This window comes from Saccoglossus kowalevskii, chromosome 6 (assembly GCF_978046115.1).
Source record: "Saccoglossus kowalevskii chromosome 6, keSacKowa6.1, whole genome shotgun sequence".
NCBI lineage: Eukaryota > Metazoa > Hemichordata > Enteropneusta > Harrimaniidae > Saccoglossus > Saccoglossus kowalevskii.
Window position 1 is genome coordinate 30,773,819 of NC_140646.1, and position 21,517 is coordinate 30,795,335.

A 21,517-nucleotide genomic window follows, 5' to 3' on the forward strand; every position below is an offset into this window, starting at 1 on the left:
TTATAAATGGATATTACCCACAACCAACACATTTACTACAACTTTGATAATGTGAAAGATTGTTTTGGCTTTCAGCAATATGTGGGAATTTTTAAGGGGGTATGTGTGAAAAAGGCTGAAAAAAGTTTTTATCTGTTACTGTCACAAAGTCCCAACGGTGCTCTCACTATCTCTCTGTGTTTTTTGTCTCCTGTGTGTGCATACATGTCAGGCATGAATGAATGAATCACGCAACAAGTATATATACAGTAGTACACGTCCTAGCTTTAAAACAGGATTTGTGATTTAAAAGAAGGGTAACAGCTACGATTAAAAACGGGTTAAGATACTCAGTCGAATACTGTACTATTATGTAATACTGTAAATGGAAGAGAAATAAAAGAGGGGTGCCAGGTAAAAGAGGGTGTTAGTGCTGTTTTATGATCAATGGGAATGAGGTTATATACAGCTCTCTTACGATCCAATCACAGATGTGCTGTGTTGTGATTTAAACTGGAGGAGGAGGGTCCGTTTGTTTCTATCAAGACACAGATGAAAAAAAAAAAAGAAGAAGACGGGAATAAATGTTTAAATATAGGATTAAAAAAAAGCTGCCCTCCTTTATCCACATAAAAATTGATTTGACTATCATCAAGTCGTATCCATTTCATGGATCCAAATTACACTTAGGATTGGTGAACTAAAATATAGCTGTAATCTGGCTAATATCACACAAAAAAGCCTGGCAATACACACATTTGTATCAGACACACTGACGCAGGCAGCCATATTGCATGTTAATCAAACTTGGTGCAATATGCTTGGGACACATTTAATCGTAGAATTATAAATACTCCATTAAATAGAAGACAATGGTTTTGCGTTAAACAATGCCGAGTGAGTAGTGTGTGTGCCGATTCACAGTGCTAGCCATTGTGACCATATTGATAGAATCTAAAAACAGAATACAGACAATAGTTGACATAAAAGATGAAACATACGATGAAGGGAGTGTGTCAAGCGTACATTTCAATAAGTGTAATAATACTCGTGATAAATTACACGCACAATACAATTTGCATACGATAGGCTAATTAGTACCAGGTCAAATTTGACAGAGGCCTGCTTTGTGTTGATGTTATTTAGAAACAACATGACTATAGCGAAATCAATATGGTATACTTTTTCTTACTCTATATTGGAATTAATTTGCGTTTGTAACAACAAAAAATGAGATAACTGTCATTTTATACTACATTATTGGTCTCAACAGGATGACAAATTCACCACTCAATACACACAATATGACTAGTTAAAAATATACTAATTAAGATAATGAAAAAAAAAGCAATCACGTCTTTTTTGTCACAAAATAATAGAATATAATAATACATACCAAGGTGTGAGTCTTGGAAACATATATACACAATTTATATTTAATTACAGCACATCCTTCATTTGAACATTTCTAGCTTCATTGCTTTTCTTCCACCAAATATACGACTTGATTGAAGTCTATTGTTCACTCACTTTGCAATCTTGTTCAGACAATACACTGTGTGTGTTTTATTTCTTAATATGGGAACCAGACAGACTGTACGTCGAGTTATTTCACCAACAAATCCAGGTATATCATGTTTATATTAATTTCCATGAATGCCCCCCCCCCCCCCCCCCCGGAATGTTCAGGTGAAACAGATAAAAATACCTCTACTTTGTTTGGTCTTAATTTGATATTTTTTTTTTTTTTTTTTTTTAAATGAGATTTATCAAGAATTTGTAAGATAAGGATATGCAGTATTCATAATCATGTACCATGATATGCAATGAATATCTCACGAGAAGTGAACTCACACGATTTGCAAACATTTGAAAGCTATTTCGTTCTTTGCATGTCAATCCACCTAGTAAAGTCACAGAATGCTTGAAAACTACTAAAAATGGCCTGAGAAGAACTCAAACCAATTCTTTTTACAGAATAAAATTTTTAAAAATATAGGTTTTTCTTGAGATTTTGGTGATTATATCCCAATCCAGGTGACTTATTCAATTTGCATATCGCATATCCTAAACATATAAATCCCTGGTTTTAAATGTACTACAGAATTAATATTATTATTATATATTATAAATAAACACAATATGATACACAAAAATTAGACAAATCTATTGAAGTCGTTTGATATCGCTGACACATGGAACCATTTCCTACACACAAGTGAACACCAAAGAAACCAATTTTAGTTTGCAATACAAATCAGGACATCCATCAACAAATGATTTGTTCACAACTGACTAAACTTAAAGTAATTTGGGTAGATTCCAGCACACACACATATTGTAGTATTTCTTAATTATAGGCATATCAATGTATTTAGAAATTGGGGAAAATACATTTCACATTCCACAGTTGTGAACTTGAAATTGGCTATTCAATTCAATAATAACATAAAAAACAAAAAATGTCATTGCATAAATATGAATTACAGGCTTCCTAGACAGGCTCAGAACTTTCCTCAGCCTAACATAGGCTCAGAACTTTCCTCAGCCTTACATAGGCTCAGAACTTTCCTCAGCCTTACATAGGCTCACAACTTTCCTCAGCCCTACACAGGCTCAGAACTTTCCAACAAATATGACAAATGTGTGATAAAAACAGATCATGTTGTCAATATCTCATTTCACAAAATCATATTAAAACAGTTTACACAATATTTTTAGAAGTCACAATCAAAATATAAACAATTTCAATGGACACTTTTATTTACACAGACAATAAAGCAGTTCTGTAAGAATTAATTTGAATCACAATTACCCTGGTGTTTTCTAAGACCTTCAAAAAAAGTAAAAAAAAAAAGTGAATCTTGTATCAATTAAATTGCCCAAGAGAAATCATTCTAGAATGGCCAAGAGTTATGTGATTATTTTATTGAAATTTATGCATGACATAAAACAATGTGAAATCAACATGTAGCTTTGTTTCAAGGATATGCAGAAAAGCAAGATTGGGTGAAAGGTGAAGAGCCAAGAATAACAATTTAACAATAAAACCAATATTGCCGACTTGTATTCTGGTTTTACAGAAAATTTGAAGAACAGAAATGTTTAGTCGGACCTGCTAAATGTGAAACTTTCATAGTCCCACCTTTTTAAAATGCCGCAAATACAAAAATTTCCAAAGGTGTGACTGTGAATATGTGCCAGTTTTATTCAGTTAATTTCAATGTTGGTCGATTAAAGATGTGAAATATTCATATCTTTCGGATATGCTAATCAAATATACATCTAGCAGTATTAACTGATGACGTAGTCTTAGGGATGATCTTATTCCCCTTCCGGGTGAATGCCATTACGAGAATCAGAATAGGGGGATGAATCGGGAGGAAGAGTGAGCACAAGATTTCCTTAATGACAAGTAAAGATGATTATACAAAAAATACGCCAATTTGAAATATAGATTTACAAAGTAGTGTCATTTAGATAAATTATCTTGGCTGGTTTGTGGAAGCGTTGCCGACCGGGGGAAAGTCGAAGACAATAGGAGCCATTTGCAATTATATACGAAGGCCAAGCCACTTTGTTGATGTGTTTTATTCCGAGCCAAGAATCAGTTAACTGCTTAAAAGTAATAGTACACATTGGTTTGACAAAGGATCTCAACTCTGGATGTGCTAATTAGGGCTCAGGCATTACAGGAGCCCCACAGCACCTTTGTCCATCTCAACAGTAACCACACAATGATAATATGCATGTTGAAAGGCGCTAGATAATAGCAGCACGATACAAGAGCTATCTAATACCGTTGTATTAACTAAAGGCTGCCTCTTACACACCTTTGGGGAACTGTCATCTCTAGTAAAAAATTACTTGTGGCTTTTATCATCCTTATCATCATCTTCATCGGCGTACTGGGTACACATCAAAAGCTGTTCTTGATTTTCTATTTTGACTCAGCCATGTGTACTGAAGCTAGTTCTCATTTTGTCTTTTCTTTTGACTTTTTTTTTAAAAACTGCTTGAGGGTTGATTTCAACATAAAAACGGTTCTCATTAGGAGAGCAATTCAATCTGTACCCACACAAGCAAATCATTTTTATGAAAAAAAAAAATTTCATTCACATCTCAGTTCTTAAGAGAGAAACGCAGTAGATGCCCTTTCCTCTTTAACGGTTGGCCGAGCTCGGGAATTTAAGAAAGTAGACGGCGAAACAAAATGATTTTGTTATGCCCTATGCATATGTGTAGTATTCAGCAACATATCCTTTGTATTATTTACACTTATAAACACTAATAATGTTCAGTGATTTAAATGTCTCCCCATGTGAATCGCATTGACTACAGTGTTATTCATTAAAGAACCTGAGACTGGGTACAGTTGGCTCATGCTACGACGAAGGATTAGTATTACAGCCAATTATGACCACCAAGATAATTTACTCTTTGTCAAAAAAAAAATTTGTCTTGGAGGTTGTTGGAATAATAAACAATTCCACAACTGATTTTTTTCCGGTTATGAAGGATAAATAGAAGGATAATTAGGACGCTGGCTATTTACATTTCCCCTTCCCCTACCTACCTAAAAAGTATGTGAACTACATTAATAAGACCAGCAACGAGATGTCATTTTTTGCTTAATGGGTTAAAAGTGTATGAGACTGGCGCATGTGCCTTGGTGTACACTTGGGTGCGATCTTTAGATTCAGCTGAGCCGTTTGTGCTGTGAAATCTTGTTTCCGGAGATTCTATTTTCAATCTAGGCAGGGCGTGATGCTTGGATTTTCTGCCCTTTAGCATGTTGTTTTCCTCTCGTAGCGACACCATCTCCCTTTTCATTCGGATGTACTCCTTGAAACTTTGCTTCTCTATGATTGGTGGTTGTTCTTGCTGTCGGTGATCAAGAAGATCGCGAGTTCGTCTTAACTCTTCATTCAGGGTATCGACAAGAACAAGTAGTCGTTCACGCTCTTCCTGCTCCACTCTGAGTTGCGCATCTTTTTCCATTAACTGCGATTGAAAATCCTTCAACTGTTGATGCTGCAACTCTCCCTTCTTAGACTGTGCTTCTGTTTCTAGGTTCAACTGCAGTAATCTTTTCTTCAACTTATCCTTGTCAAGGCAGCTGTCCTGACTGGCAGAGGTAGCCGTTGCAAGTTCTTTCTCCAACTTGCTTGCTTTAAATTTTAACTCCTTGTTTTTCTGATTGGCATCTTTCAACTCTATGGAAAGAATTTCACATCGTCCTTCATAAGTTTGTAATTTTTCAACATCGGCTTTTAAGCCAGCATTCTCAGTATGCAGTCTTTCATTCTCTTTTCGTAATTCCTCAACCTGGACGAGGGCTTTATCAAACTTACTGTTCAAAGCCTAAGATTGAAACAAAAATTTCAAAAAAACTTTGTAAGAAGGAAGTGAAATCATTAAAAATTAAAGTAGTGTCTACTTTTCTGATTGGTTAACTACTGTCATGTGATAGCAACAGTGATTTTGTCACTGATTGGCTAACTTCTATCATGTGATATGTTAATGATTAATATAGTTTATTCACTTCTGATTGGTTATATACTATCATGTGACAGTCACATGACTCATTGACCTCAGAAGTTTATAAACCTGAAAGTAACTATCTTTGTAAAACACAAAATTACGATTACTATGTTTATTTTAAATTTAAATGTATATTCACATTTGTAAAAAGGACAACAGTAAAAACAATTTCATAAGAAGTAAAGAAAACTTACATCAACCTGCATACTGTGTTTTCGTAATGTCGACAGCTGATCAGTTAACACAGCATTGTGTTTTTCATAGAAATTTAATTGCTTCTGAAGCTAAAAGGAATGATAAGAGGAAAAAAAATGAATTTCAAATTAGCATAGAGATTATGAATCAATATTTCATATATAAACATCAGACAATAATTACGCATGTGCGCATGTGGTAGAGTCATAATTTTTTCTTTTGATTAATGTCACAAGTGAAATTGACAAAAGAAATAAAAGACAAAGGAATATGCAAATCGCAAGCCAGGGAATGATTAAAAATTAAGTAAGGTAATAAAACTGAATTTTAAATGCCAAATTACCATGGTGATGTTAATGAAGCGTTTCAAAGGGTTTCAAGTTTCGTTGATTGTCTTTACATTTTGAAATTAAAAAAAAAAGTAATTATATATATGCAAACAGCAGATGGAGTTAGGGACACGCTGGGGTCATGCCATTAGTGTTGAAATCTGATTTTTTTTTTTAAATATATAATATTAAGTTTATTGTACAGTTTTACAATTAAATTTTTATTATTAAATAATGTAGATAGAGAGCACATTGTAATAATGGCAGTTTTACCCCCAGTTTGATATGCATACGTATGGTGTCATTGGTGTCCCCAGTATTTATAAAGCTTATTGTTTTCAATAGCTGGGTGATACTATTATAACAATAGGTATAACAGCTATGTACCCTCTTTATTCCACTTTAAAATCCTGATGAGCAGAGGGGAATCAATAAATAAAAGAAATGGAGCATTTGATGAGTGGATATTTTTTTTCTTCAAATTATGACAATAGCAACTGTATTTATTATCAAATTTTGACAATGAGGTGACAAAGTGTTGGTTTTACAAGCCTATATTGGTATTTGATTTGACTCGGGATATTAGATTCAGACAAATCAAATATCAGATTATTGGTAGAGGGCAGATTGAGAGGGTTACTTTAAAACATTAACAACTCACAAAGAATTAAATTATTCCTCAAAAATATATGTATATGACTACTTGTTCCCCCTTGAGGCATCGCAGATCTCAGGTCAATGGAAAAAATGAAAAGATCTTTTATTTTATACAGGTCTTTACTTTGTTTTATTAGTAAAAAAAAAAATTAATAATAAAAATAATACGCAGCAAACTATTGAAAAAGTTATTTTTATTTTCTAACGTGCAGTATGTGTATATTACGAAGTAATTGAAATGTTGAGCAATGCAAATCATTGAAACCCACCCAAATGATTTGTTTTACCATACAAATTAGTTCTGATTACCATTATACTATGAATCATGAGCATAATAATATATGCAAATTTTAATGAAACGCAACACACTTTGATGCAGTGAAACGCGATACAAAAAAAAAATGAGCATGATAATAAAGATGCCGTTGTTAAATATTTGATGTGGGTGAGAGAAAGGTAGGCAGGCGGTATTCTCGTCATTATTACGTGAGACAACCGCCCGTACACTTTAATTGTGGTGGCATCTGTTGACCTAATTATACTCCCTTTTTATGAGAACACAGATTAATGGTTACGCACAAAAGCACTGTCGCTTTTCACCTCACCATTTTGCATGATTTGCCTAATTGTTGACCAAGGACTAGCCTTCTAAGGCCAACTGTTCCATATGGATTTGGCTTCTTCCTTTTTTCTCTTTTCTGACATTCCATACAAAAGACAGTAGCATATGTTAACCCGATTTAAGCTGCACTCTTTTGATCTCCGCTGCTGCATCTCGAATTAATATTCCATCGGTATCAAAGAGGATCAAGCAAATGAAAAAAAAAATCATGCAATTTAGTTTTTTCTTTCTCTAATTCTAGTTATTGCACTTACACCCGTATACTAGGCCATTAAAAACACGGCCCTAATGTGGCTTTGATATGTAAATCTTCTCATTTGCACTTCCTTTCACAAACTTTTTGTTCAACTGCTCATTAGCGACATGAGAAATTAAGCCTCATACAAGATGCAAGGCTAGGCGTACAATAGTCTAATTTTGATCATCAACGGTTGCCAAACAACTGCCTTTGACAACCTACCCTATCTGTTGAAACTGATGAATGCAAGTGTAAATTTGGTTTGTAAAGTTAAAACACATGCTAAATGGGCCGTAAGGTGAAATAATTCATCTGACATGTCTCATAGATATTTATTATTTATTTATAACTGTTGATACGCAGCTCACTAGGTAAAAAGAACGGGAAGCGCAGATGATAACATAACAAAATGACACCTTTAATAGCTAATGTCAAACGTAAAAGTAACGAAAAGTTACATTTATTGACAGGATAAAAATGGCAGAGCAAGCCATAAAATGCAATAACTATGATTTCCGCTGAAGTGATAATATGGAGCGAGAAGATGACAAACGAAACATGACAGTGTCTATACTCTCTAGTTAACAGAATGTTACTCACCCTTGTAATAAATTCACAGAAATAATATCACAGTATAACAGGGTAATGTTTATAAATAAACCAAATTTCTTCAAAATATTATGTTTTGGATATTTTATCATCAAACTGAAACTCAGAAAATGAAAATTTGACCTGGTCTCCTTCTTAGCCCATTATATGGCAATTACAATACTTTCAATTTCACTTGCTGTACTCATTTTAAGAATGATAATAATATTTTTCCATTTTTGCATTTCTGAAATGTATAAAATCCCAACATCAACATGCACAGGTCTATTTCCCATTCCCACACACTATATCAGGTCTATTTCCCATTCCCACACACTATATCAGATCTATTCCCCGCTTCCTCACACTATATCAGGTCTATTCCCCGCTTCCTCACACTATATCAGGTCTATTCCCCACACCCTCACACTATATTAGGTCTAATCTCCACACCCTCACACTATATCAGGTCTATTCACCACACCATGACATTATATCAGGTCTATTCCCCACACCTTCACACTATATCAGGTCTATTTCCCACACCCTCACACTATATCAGGTCTATTTCCCATTCCCACACACTATATCAGGTCTATTCCCCACACCATCACACTATATCAGGTATATTTCCCATTCCCACACACTATATCAGGTCTATTCCCCGCTTCCTCACACTATATCAGGTCTATTCCCCACACCCTCACACTATATTAGGTCTAATCTCCACACCCTCACACTATATCAGGTCTATTTACCACACCATGACATTATATCAGGTATATTTCCCATTCCCACACACTATATCAGGTCTATTCCCCGCTTCCTCACACTATATCAGGTCTATTCCCCACACCCTCACACTATATTAGGTCTAATCTCCACACCCACACACTATATCAGGTCTATTCCCCGCTTCCTCACACTATATCAGGTCTATTTCCCATTCCCACACACTATATCAGGTCTATTCCCCACACCATCACACTATATCAGGTATATTTCCCATTCCCACACACTATATCAGGTCTATTCCCCGCTTCCTCACACTATATCAGGTCTATTCCCCACACCCTCACACTATATTAGGTCTAATCTCCACACCCACACACTATATCAGGTCTATTCCCCGCTTCCTCACACTATATCAGGTCTATTCCCCACACCTTCACACTATATCAGGTCTATTCCCCACACCCTCACACTATATCAGGTCTATTTCCCATTCCCACACACTATATCAGGTCTATTCCCCACACCATCACACTATATCAGGTATATTTCCCATTCCCACACACTATATCAGGTCTATTCCCCACACCCTCACACTATATCAGGTCTATTTCCCATTCCCACACACTATATCAGGTCTATTCCCCGCTTCCTCACACTATATCAGGTCTATTCCCCACACCCGCACACTATATCAGGTCTATTTCCCATTCCCACACACTATATCAGGTCTATTCCCCACACCCTCACACTATATCAGGTCTATTCCCCACACCCTCACACTATATCAGGTCTATTCCCCACACCCTCACACTATATCAGGTCTATTCCCCACACCCTCACACTATATCAGGTCTATTCCCCACACCCTCACACTATATCTAGTCTATTTCCCACACCCTCACACTATATCAGGTCTATTCCCCACACCCTCACACTATATCAGGTCTATTCCCCACACCCTCACACTATATCAGGTCTATTCCCCACACCATGACACTATATCAGGTCTATTCCCCACACCCTCACACTATATCAGGTCTATTCCCCACACCCTCACATTATATCAGGTCTATTTCCCATTCCCACACACTATATCAGGTCTATTCCCCACACCATCACACGATATCAGGTATATTTCCCATTCCCACACACTATATCAGGTCTATTCCCCACACCCTCACACTATATCAGGTCTATTTCCCATTCCCACACACTATATCAGGTCTATTCCCCACATCCTCACACTATATCAGGTCTATTCCCCACACCCTCACACTATATCAGGTCTATTTCCCATTCCCACACACTATATCAGGTCTATTCCCCACACCCTCACACTATATCAGGTCTATTCCCCACTCCCACACACTATATCAGGTCTATTCCCCACACCCTCATACTATATCAGGTCTATTCCCCACTCCCACACACTATATCAGGTCTATTCCCCACACCCTCACACTATATCAGGTCTATTCCCCACACCCTCACACTATATCAGGTCTATTTCCCATTCCCACACACTATATCAGGTCTATTTCTCATTCCCACACACTATATCAGGTCTATTTCCCATACCCACACACTATATCAGGTCTATTTCCCATTCCCTCACACTATATCAGGTCTATTTCCCCATTCCCACACTATATCTAGTCTATTCCCCATTCTCACATAGAAATATCTAGTCTATTTCCCATTCCCACACTATATCTAGTCTATTCCCCATTCTCAAATAGAAATATCTAGTCTATTTTCCACTCCCACACACTATATCAGGTCTATTTCCCATTCACACACACTATATCATGTCTATTTCCCATTCCCACACACTATATCAGGTCTATACCCCACTCCCACACACTATATCAGATCAATATTTCCCATTCCCTCACACTATATCAGGTCTATTTCCCCATTCCCACACTATATCAGATCAATATTTCCCATTCCCTCACACTTTATCAGGTCTATTTCCCCATTCCCACACTATATCTAGTCTATTCCCCATTCTCACATAGAAATATCTAGTCTATTCCCCATTCCCACACTATATCTAGTCTATTTCCCATTCCCACACACTATATCAGGTCTATTTCCTATTCCCACACACTATATCAGGTCTATTTCCCATTCCCACACACTATATCAGGTCTATTTCCCATTCCAACACACTATATCAGGTCTATTTCCCATTCCCACACACTATATCAGGTCTATTCCCCACTCCCACACACTATATCGGGTCTATTCCCTATTCCCACACTATATCTAGTCTATTTCCCCATTCACACACCATTATCTAGTCTATTTCCCATTCTCACATAGAAATATCTAGTCTATTTCCCATTCCCACACACTATACCAGGTCTATTTCCCATTCCCACGCACTATATCAGGTCTATTTCCCATTCCCACACACTATTTCAGGTCTATTTCCCACACCCTCACACTATATCAGGTCTATTTCCCCATTCACACACCGTTATCTAGTCTATTCCCCATTCTCACATAGAAATATCTAGTCTATTCGCCATTCCCACACTATATCTAGTCTATTCACCATTCCCACATACTAATATCTAGTCTATTCCCCATTCCCACATATCAATATCTAGTCTATTCCCCATTCCCACATACCAATATCTAGTCTAGTCGCCATTCCCACATACCAATATCTAGTCTATTCCACATTCCCACATACTAATATCTAGTCTATTCGCCATTCCCACATACCAATAACCAGTCTATTCCACATTCCCACATACTAATATCTAGTCTATTCCCCATTCCCACATACTAATATCCAGTCTATTTCCCATTCCCACATACCAATATCTAGTCTATTCCCCATTCCCACATACCAATATCTAGTCTATTCACCATTCCCACATACCAATATCTAGTCTATTCCACATTCCCACATACCAATATCTAGTCTATTCGCCATTCCCACACATCAATATCTAGTCTATTCCCCATTCCCACATACCAATATCTAGTCTATTCGCCATTCCCACATACCAATATCTAGTCTATTCCACATTCCCACATAAAACTCCCCTTGTGGCACATTTTGCTGGCGCTATATTTACTTGAAATAATAATCCTTGGGACACATGGGTACATATAAATTTTCAGTGGCAAATAAAAATAGATATCACAGAGATAAAAGGCCATAGATGCTGGCTGGGATTAGATATATTCAGCGCATAATGTACTATTCCTCAAATGGTTTCATCTATATATATATATATATATATATATATATATATATATATATATATATATATATATATATATATATATATATATATATATATATATATATATATATATATATATATATATATATATATATATTACATCTGAATATATATAACATTACTTTTTATTCCAGTTAAAAAGAATAATTTCAATTTATTATGATTTCTATCCACCATACTGGATTCAGAGGTAATAAAGCCAAGCCATAATGCTGCATTTTTTAACTGGTGTGTGATATTACTTGAGTGGCCAATTATGGTTTCCCTAATGGGATACAGATACAACAGGCCAGTGTTTAAACTTTGGAACTATGATACAGGTAGTTTGAAGCCACAACCACCATGCTGGCATACCAAAGTTGTAAAATTAAAATTAACATATCAGTATTGTCTCGGAATGGGCTTCAATTCCAGTAAAACACATGATGCACATGGAAATCTGTGTCAACCCAATCCTCTGTAAACCAGTCTAAACAAAACCTTGCATAAAATAGAAACCTTTCTAAACTGAACCATGTGTAAACTGAAAACCTGTCTAAACTGAACCATGTGTAAACTGAACCATGTGTAAACTGAAAACCTGTCTAAACTGAACCATGTGTAAACTGAAAACCTGTCTAAACTGAACCATGTGTAAACTGAAAACCTGTCTAAACTGAACCATGTCTAAAGTGAACCATGTGTAAACTGAACCATGTGTAAACTGAAAACCTGTCTAAACTGAACTCTGTATAAACTAGATCACTGTCTAAACTGAACCATGTGTAAACTGAAAACCTGTCTAAACTGAACCATGTGTAAACTGAACCATGTGTATATTGAAAACCTGTCTAAACTGAACCCTGTATAAACTAGATCACTGTCTAAACTGAACCATGTGTAAACTGAAAACCTGTATAAACTGAACCCTGTATAAACTAGATCACTGTCTAAACTGAACCATGTGTAAACTGAAAACCTGTCTAAACTGAACCATGTGTAAACTGAAAACCTGTCTAAACTGAACAATGTGTAAACTGCAAACCTGACTAAACTGAACCATGTGTAAACTGAAAACCTGTCTAAACTGAACCATGTGTAAATTGGATCACTGTGTAAACTGAACCATGTGTAAGCTGAAAACCCTTCTAAACTGAAACATGTGTAAACTGCAAACCTGACTAAAACTGAACCATGTGTAAACTGAAAACCTGTCCAAACTGAACTCTGTGTAAACTGGACATCAAACACCATTTTTTCAGTTCTATCTCCATAAACTTATAAACTGAACAATGTTTTCCTGCACTTTGAAATATACATTGCTAGATAATACTTTTAAAGAGAAAATTAGTAAAATCCTATATATGTAATTCATAAAGTATAGCTGCCACAGCTTGCTCAGTTTGACATACATTTACAGTCAATTAAAATATCCCTAAGAACCTAATAAAAAGATAGCACACATTTTTCCTGGCAATGCATTTTGTACAAATTACATTTTACGTTCTGTCACTTTATGAAAAGAGTGTCGTAATTTTTGAAATAACGTTATTAGCTGATACAAGACAAAAGACGGTTCATCACGATGTAAGTATTTTTTGTTCACCTTTTATTACAAAGCGAACTGCACTGCCACATAAATCATTGTCCTCGAAGATAAAATTAATGATTGCGTGTGCTATAAAAACAATGCCTTCACATGCAATGACTGTATTACACAATTACTCAAAAAGTTTGCTTGATTTCATCCTCTTTCCTAGAAACCACACTGTAATATGAGCTAGTGCTGGGAAGAGGCTACAATGGCTGAAAGATGGGGACTACAGTTACTTCAATATAGAAAGAGGCTGCTACTCAATGAAACTATGTTTCCAGAAAGAGAAGTAATATTCACAGAAAAATTATGTTTTAATTGGAGTAGTTAATTATAGTAATTGATTAAAGTAAACCGTTATCCACAGTAAAAATCCTTAGAGTTATTCATAAAGCACTCTCCACATTAATTAAAAGCAGCCTCTTTTCTTGGCAACAAACCATATCCAGCCATATGGTACCATATGATGCCAGCCTCTTCCCAGGGCGAAAAACCACATGTTATGTACATCCATTTCCTGATGACAAACCTCATCCAGCCTCTTCCAAGGGCACCAACTCATATGGTAACTTTTCTTTCCTGGGTGAGAAACTATAACAAGCTTCTTCCTGGGGCACCAAACCATAAAGTACCATCTTTTTTCTTGGGTAGCAAACCATATCCAGCCTCTTCCCAGGGTGAAAAACCACATGTTATGTACATCCATTTCCTGATGACAAATCTCATCCAGACTCTTCTTTCCTGGGTGACAAACCATGCATATCCAAACCATATCCAGCCTCTTCACAGAAAGACACACCACATGTTATGTACATCCATTTCCTTGGCAACAAACCATATCCAGCCTCATCCCAGGGCACCAACTCACCTCTTTCCTGGGTGACAAACCATATCCAGTCTTTTACCAGGGCATTAAACCATATGATACCATCAGCTTCCTGGGTAACAAACCACATCCAGCATCTTCTCAGGCACCAAACCATAACCAACTAACATATACTGTACGATATACTCCAGGGTGACAAACCATATCTAGCCTCTTACATGGACACCAAATAACACATATGGTACCATATCCAGTCTCTTCCCAGGGTATTAATCAACAGAAATAATAAATTACATACAAAAATGTCATTCTATACAAATGCTTTATACAGACATAATTCTATATCAAAAACTACTTTTCAGAGTTTCATACATATTTTCTGATAGCTTAAAAGTTCATTTAAAAATCACTGAATTGTTCATTTGTTTTTTTTCACCAAATATTAAATTATTTAGATACACACTGTGCAAGTTATGAAAGGAATTTCATATGATCAGGTCTATTTCCCACTCCCACATTCTATATCCGGTCTATACATCTAAAGAATTACGTGAAATTTTCCCAATGAAAAATCAGACAATCTGAGAAAAATTCCTTTTAACTCAAAGCAATTCAGCCATTTTTTTATCAATTTTTTAAAATCAGATATCTCAGTAGCGAACTTGCTAACATTTGGTGAATCCATCCACATTTTTCTCTGTTGTGTGTACCGAGTACTTACAAATTATTTTTTTGTCATTAGTCATTAATGAGTGCAATTTAAATAATCCTAATATGCTCAGGAAGGCTTATAAACAAGATCCTCTGTCAAGGAGACTGTTATAAAAGTATACTTGATAGCTAAGTCTTATTAATTATTCAAGATATCCTCCATAATATGCAAATGAGGTCACCGAAACAACTGCATGTGTCAGTTTCAGATCAATTTTCCATGTTTAATATGAGCTACAACTTTGAGATGTCATCAGGATGAAGAGCAATGTGTCAATGTAAATTAAGGTAAAAAAGGGTAAATTTAGACCCATCAATGGCATTCCTGGATAGAAGACAATAATGCAGAATACATAATATTGCTATGATACAATCATATTAACACACAAATGAATTGTTAGATTTTTGTAATTTGCCAAATTATGAGTATAATTCTCAAGTAAAACAAAGTTAACATAAAATTCTCCATCTTAATAAAATGAAAAAATGGTAGAGAAGAATTCTCAGCTATGAAATTACAGTTTGAAAATCACAGAATCCATTGGTTAATATCTTTAGACAGTACGTACTAATGATGTAGATTTTGATATCCTATTCTTAACAGCATTACTGAGTAGTATTAGTAAAATGAGTCATTACAGTAAAATATCAGACAACACAGATTCCCCTCATCTCAGTAGAAAAAATAAACGATCATTAACTGTGGTAGAAAATATGAACAATTCTCATTAGTGGAAATTCTCTAAGACGAGCTCCTGTCATTAACCCTGGGCAGCTCAATCGTGCATACATTTAACGGGATCAACTTGTGTCCTACAAGGAGTTAAACTCCATTATTCAGCTAGCAAATAGTTTTGACATTATTCTCATTTTCCTCCCATTCAGCGGCTTTGTTTCCTAGTGACTAAGCTCAGCAAGGCATACTATACATGTTGGACCTTTTAATACCTGTCTCACCATCATAATTATGTTGATGTCGTTATCATTTTTATGCGTTGTAATCCAAAGCTTCTCTACTACACCAAGTATGCACAATACTGATAATATCCATTATTTCATACATAGCTGCTATCGCAGAAAGAGGGATTAAAGTCTAGAAAAACTAGAAACACAATGGATTGTTATTTCGTTATTATCTGCAATTATTAAATATCTAAACGAAAATAACAGAGAGCTACTATACGCCATTTTTAATTGCACAAGACATGGTTCAGATGTATATAATTATGGGAGAAGGGTAGAAAGTGGTGGGTTAGGATTGAGGGTTTGAGGTTTGTATAAATTTCAACCGACATGGTTTGAAACATTCTTAAAATTTAAATTATTAACTAGCAATCTACATAATATACTAGTAAAGAAGTCACATGATGAGTTTGCAGCTTACTTTTGGAAAATGTTCATATTCATAAATCTGATTTTACAAATTCACCAATATTAAATACATTGAAACTCAATGGAGCCATTCAAGGGGATAACTGTATACAATTAAGGACACCCATCTACATTTCAGGTTACCCATTCAACTTCCAGAATACCCATTCAACATACTAGATATATACTCACTTATCACTCATTGTATCCCAAAAGATACCAATCCATCCATCCAGGAAACCTACATGATACCCATCCACTTTTCAGGAAACCTACATGATACCCATCCTCTATTCAGGAAACCTATATGATACCCATCCTCTATTCATGAAACCTACATGATACCGATCCACTATTCAGGATACCTACATGATACCCATCCACTCTCCAAGAAACCTACATAATACCCATCCTCTATTCATGAAACCTACATGATACCCATCCACTATTCAGGATACCTACATGATACCCATCCACTATTCAGGAAACCTTTATGATACGCATCCACTATTCAGGAAACCTATATGATACCCATCCACTCTCCAGGAAACCTACATGATACCCATCCTCTATTCATGAAACCTACATGATACCCATCCACTATTCAGGATACCTACATGATACCCATCCTCTATTCATGAAACCTATATGATCCCCATCCTCTATTCATGAAACCTACATGATACCCATCCACTATTCAGGATACCTACATGATACCCATCCACTCTCCAGGAAACCTACATGATACCCATCCTCTATTCATGAAACCTACATGATACCCATCCACTATTCAGGATACCTACATGATACCCATCCACTATTCAGGAAACCTATATGATACCCATCCACTATTCAGGATACCAACATGATACCCATCCACTATTCAGGAAACCTATATGATACCATCCACTCTCCAGGAAACCTACATGATACCCATCCTCTATTCACGAAACCTACATGATACCCATCCACTATTCAGGATACCTACATGATACCCATCCACTATTCATGAAACCTACATGATACCCATCCTCTATTCATGAAACCTACATGATACCCATCCACTCTCCAGGAAACCTACATGATACCCATCCTCTATTCATGAAACCTACATGATACCCATCCACTATTCAGGATACCTACATGATACCCATCCACTCTCCAGGAAACCTACATGATACCCATCCTCTATTCATGAAACCTTATTGTATTTAATAAATTAGGTAGGCTAATTGAAATGGATTTCTACCTAAATGATAACAAAATCCAAGTAGTTACATCATATAACTATCTTGGTATCATTTTTCAAAGTAATGGTAATTTTAAACTTGCCATTGAAAATCTGGTAATGAAAGCATAACGTGCATTAGGTATTCTTAGGCAAACTATCACTTTACATAACCAAACTCTTTCTATTAGTAATGTTTTACAGCTTTTTAAAAGTACAGTCTTACCGATCTTAATGTATGGCTCAGAAATTTGGGGGGCTTTTACCTTCAAGATTTACAAATCTAAACAGGATGATCAAATTGATACAAAAAGATTTGTTAATAATCTCTTTAATGACAGATCACAATTTGAGCAACTTCACATTAAGTTCTGTAAGAGTGTATTAGGAGTGCACAGACGTTCAAGTAATATTGCTTCTAGAGCTGAACTTGGAAGTTATCCTGTTATTACTGAAATATGTGCACAATTATTCAAATACAAGAAAAGAATTGAAAACAACCGTAACACCAGCAATTGCAGTCACTTAGTACATTGTGCTTACATCTCAGAAACCAAAATCAAAGGTAATACATGAGCAACATTTGTAAATAAATTACAGGAAATAACTAAAACTGGTGATGATGATGACAATACTCTGCTTAAGTCAAAATTAAAAGAAATCTATGTTGAAAAAGTTTGGCTACCAACAGTCCAGACAACCCAAAACAATAAATTACGTACATACACTCAGTTCAAACCTACATATAAATTTGAACCATATTTGAATCAAGTAAAAAATGCACAACATAGAACGAGCTTCACCAAATTTAGGATATCTGCACATACCCTACCAATTGAAAAACTTAGATATCAAGGGATACCTCCAGAGGAAAGAAAGTGCCAACTTTGTAACAATGGGGCTATTGGCAATGAAATCCATGCACTCTTATACTGTAACCATACTGGAATAACAAATGCTCGTACTGAATTTCTGAATGCAGTTAGCATTTATAATGAAAGTATCCTTAAACTATCAAAACAACAAATGTTTACAGAAATTTTAAGTTCAAGAGATGGGTTCATTGCCAATAGTGCTAGCAAATTTATTGACAGCATTTTATTTTACTATAAGTAATTTTACTTAGACTTTAGTTATTTATGTATTTTCTTTTGTCTCGTGTGTGTACTTGTGTTTTATTATATTTAATGTCTTTTGACCACAGATAATGTAACAAAATATATTATTTAGTGTCAAATAAAATATACTATACTATACTATACTATGATACCCATCCACTATTCAGGATACCATCTGACACCCATCCACTATTCAGGATACCATCTGACACCCATCCACTATTCAGGATACCATCTGACACCCATCCACTATTCAGGAAACCTACATGATACAAATGTATCCATCCACTATTTAGGATACCTACATGATACCCATCCACTATTCAGGAAACCTATGGTACCCATCCACTATTCAGGATACCATCTGACACCCATCCACTATTCAGGATACCATCTGACACCCACCCACTATTCAGGAAACCTACATGATACCCATCCACTATTCAGGAAACCTATGGTACCCATCCACTATTCAGGATACCATCTGACACCCATCCACTATTCAGGATACCATCTGACACCCACCCACTATTCACGAAACCTACATGACACCCATCCACTATTCAGGAAACCTATGGTACCCATCCACTATTCAGGATACCATCTGACACCCATCCACTATTCAGGATACCATCTGACACCCACCCACTATTCAGGAAACCTACATGATACCCATCCACTATTCAGGATACCATCTGACACCCATCCACTATTCAGGATACCATCTGACACCCACCCACTATTCACGAAACCTACATGACACCCATCCACTATTTAAGAAACCTACATCGTACCTTTCTACTATTTAGGATACCTACATGATACCTATCCACTATTTAGGATACCCTCATGACACCCATCCATTATTCAGGACACCCTTCTTGAAATGACAAGCACTAATTATCACTGCCTTATTGTCTGTACAAACATACCACTCAGTACAAGTCAAGCTGCTTTTATTACATAGCAACATACTGTTTGCCATAATCTACATAGCCTTGTCCAAACAAAGACATCAGTTCCTCTTGATTTAACTCTATAAAAATGTTACTAGCAAATCCTTACAGACACCAGATGCATTATATGACAATTTTTATATTCATCATAATCCCATGGTAGATTCATTTTGACAAAAAGAAGCAATTCAATCAAAGTGGAAATTGGGATTAGTATAAATGCGTAAATTTTAAAAGCACTACAAATTCTTGTTATCTTGCTGAGTGAAAAGTGCATCAAATAAATGAGAAAGAGCTAATACAAAGTGGAGGTATCCAAACTTGTTTTCATTGCAAACAAATAAATTTGTGGTTTCCCCATAGTGTTAGACCAGATCCTGACGACCATTTTGAATTGAAAAATGATCAAAATCAGAGGTACATTACTTGGGGTTTGCAACTCGCATAGTACTGTATGGTGACATCATGTCAAGATCCCATTCAAGTCTCTTCTCATAGATAGCAAGACTGAGGCTACGACCTTCTGACATGACGCATATCAATGTTCAAGGTTTGTAATGAAAAAAATAAACTTTTCTTGTCACTATCATAGTAAAAAATGTAATACATCGAAAATGTACAGAAAATATAGTTCTTGTAATCCGTCATATCGTGGGCAGCTATTTTGATCCACCTGGACATCCCAGTATCCTAGTTACCTCGGGCATGCGAATTCGCATTTTTTCTCTGAGTTGGAATGCTTATGCGAGAGCGAGATTGTGACGGGATCTTGGTATCATGTCACCGTAGTTACAAACCCCAAGTAATGTACCTCTGTCAAAATATATATAAATGATGTTCATAAAGAAAAAAACAAGTTTGACTACTCAAAGTTTTTCTCTTCAGCATTTCAAACAGCCAGTCCCGTCAAAAGTGTGTTAGGTATATGTCGCGGTTATAATGTTTAATATAGATCACTCCTAAAGTATATCAACAAATATTAAAGTTCTGTTTAAAGTTTGTGAACCAACCACAACAGGTACATTATATCTGAGCTGGAAGGAGCACCACAGATATCTGGCAATGGACATACAGTCCCCAAGAATTGCTCAGAACCACCATTATATGACCACAAACCTAAAAGATCTATCAGCTGATAAAGATAATTTTGTAAGTAAAAGAAATTCAAAAACATTGGAAGGAGTTCTAGCATCAACATAACTTTAAAATTACTGCAAGTAACATACATACAAGAGTACGATAAGAAAATTACTCAAAATGATAAAGTTGAAGAGCCAATAATCTGCCCGGTGGCTACAAAACACATTTTCGTGATTAGGCTCTATACACTTATTTTAATCTCACACAGTGCTGAATAGCAGCGTGACCCAGGAATCATATTGTATAGATAATTATTCCTCATCTTCACAACACACATATAACTAACATACATATTTCATCAGTCCAATGAATGAGTGTTATTGATTTGCAATTTTCGCAAGTTTTTACAGAAATTAGATAGATGGGGAACTTTTCTTCAATTCTTTCCTTCGATTCATTGAACTGTTATCACTTAAGGCAACATTACATCTTCTGTGTTCG

At 35.8% G+C, this 21,517-nt stretch overlaps 1 protein-coding gene across 1 annotated transcript in view; it reads right to left on the bottom strand.

Annotated features, from left to right (window-relative positions):
- Positions 1-3,555: 3,555 nt before the first annotated feature.
- LOC100376343 (uncharacterized) overlaps positions 3,556-21,517 on the bottom strand; it is a 124,826-nt gene continuing 106,864 nt past the window's right edge. The window contains exons 4-5 of the mRNA XM_002741444.3: positions 5,718-5,807; positions 3,556-5,343 (exon numbers count right to left, since the gene is read on the bottom strand). Of these exons, the coding sequence (XP_002741490.2) occupies positions 4,600-5,343; positions 5,718-5,807 (834 nt within the window). The 3' untranslated portion in view covers positions 3,556-4,599. The remainder of the gene's footprint in view (positions 5,344-5,717; positions 5,808-21,517) is intronic.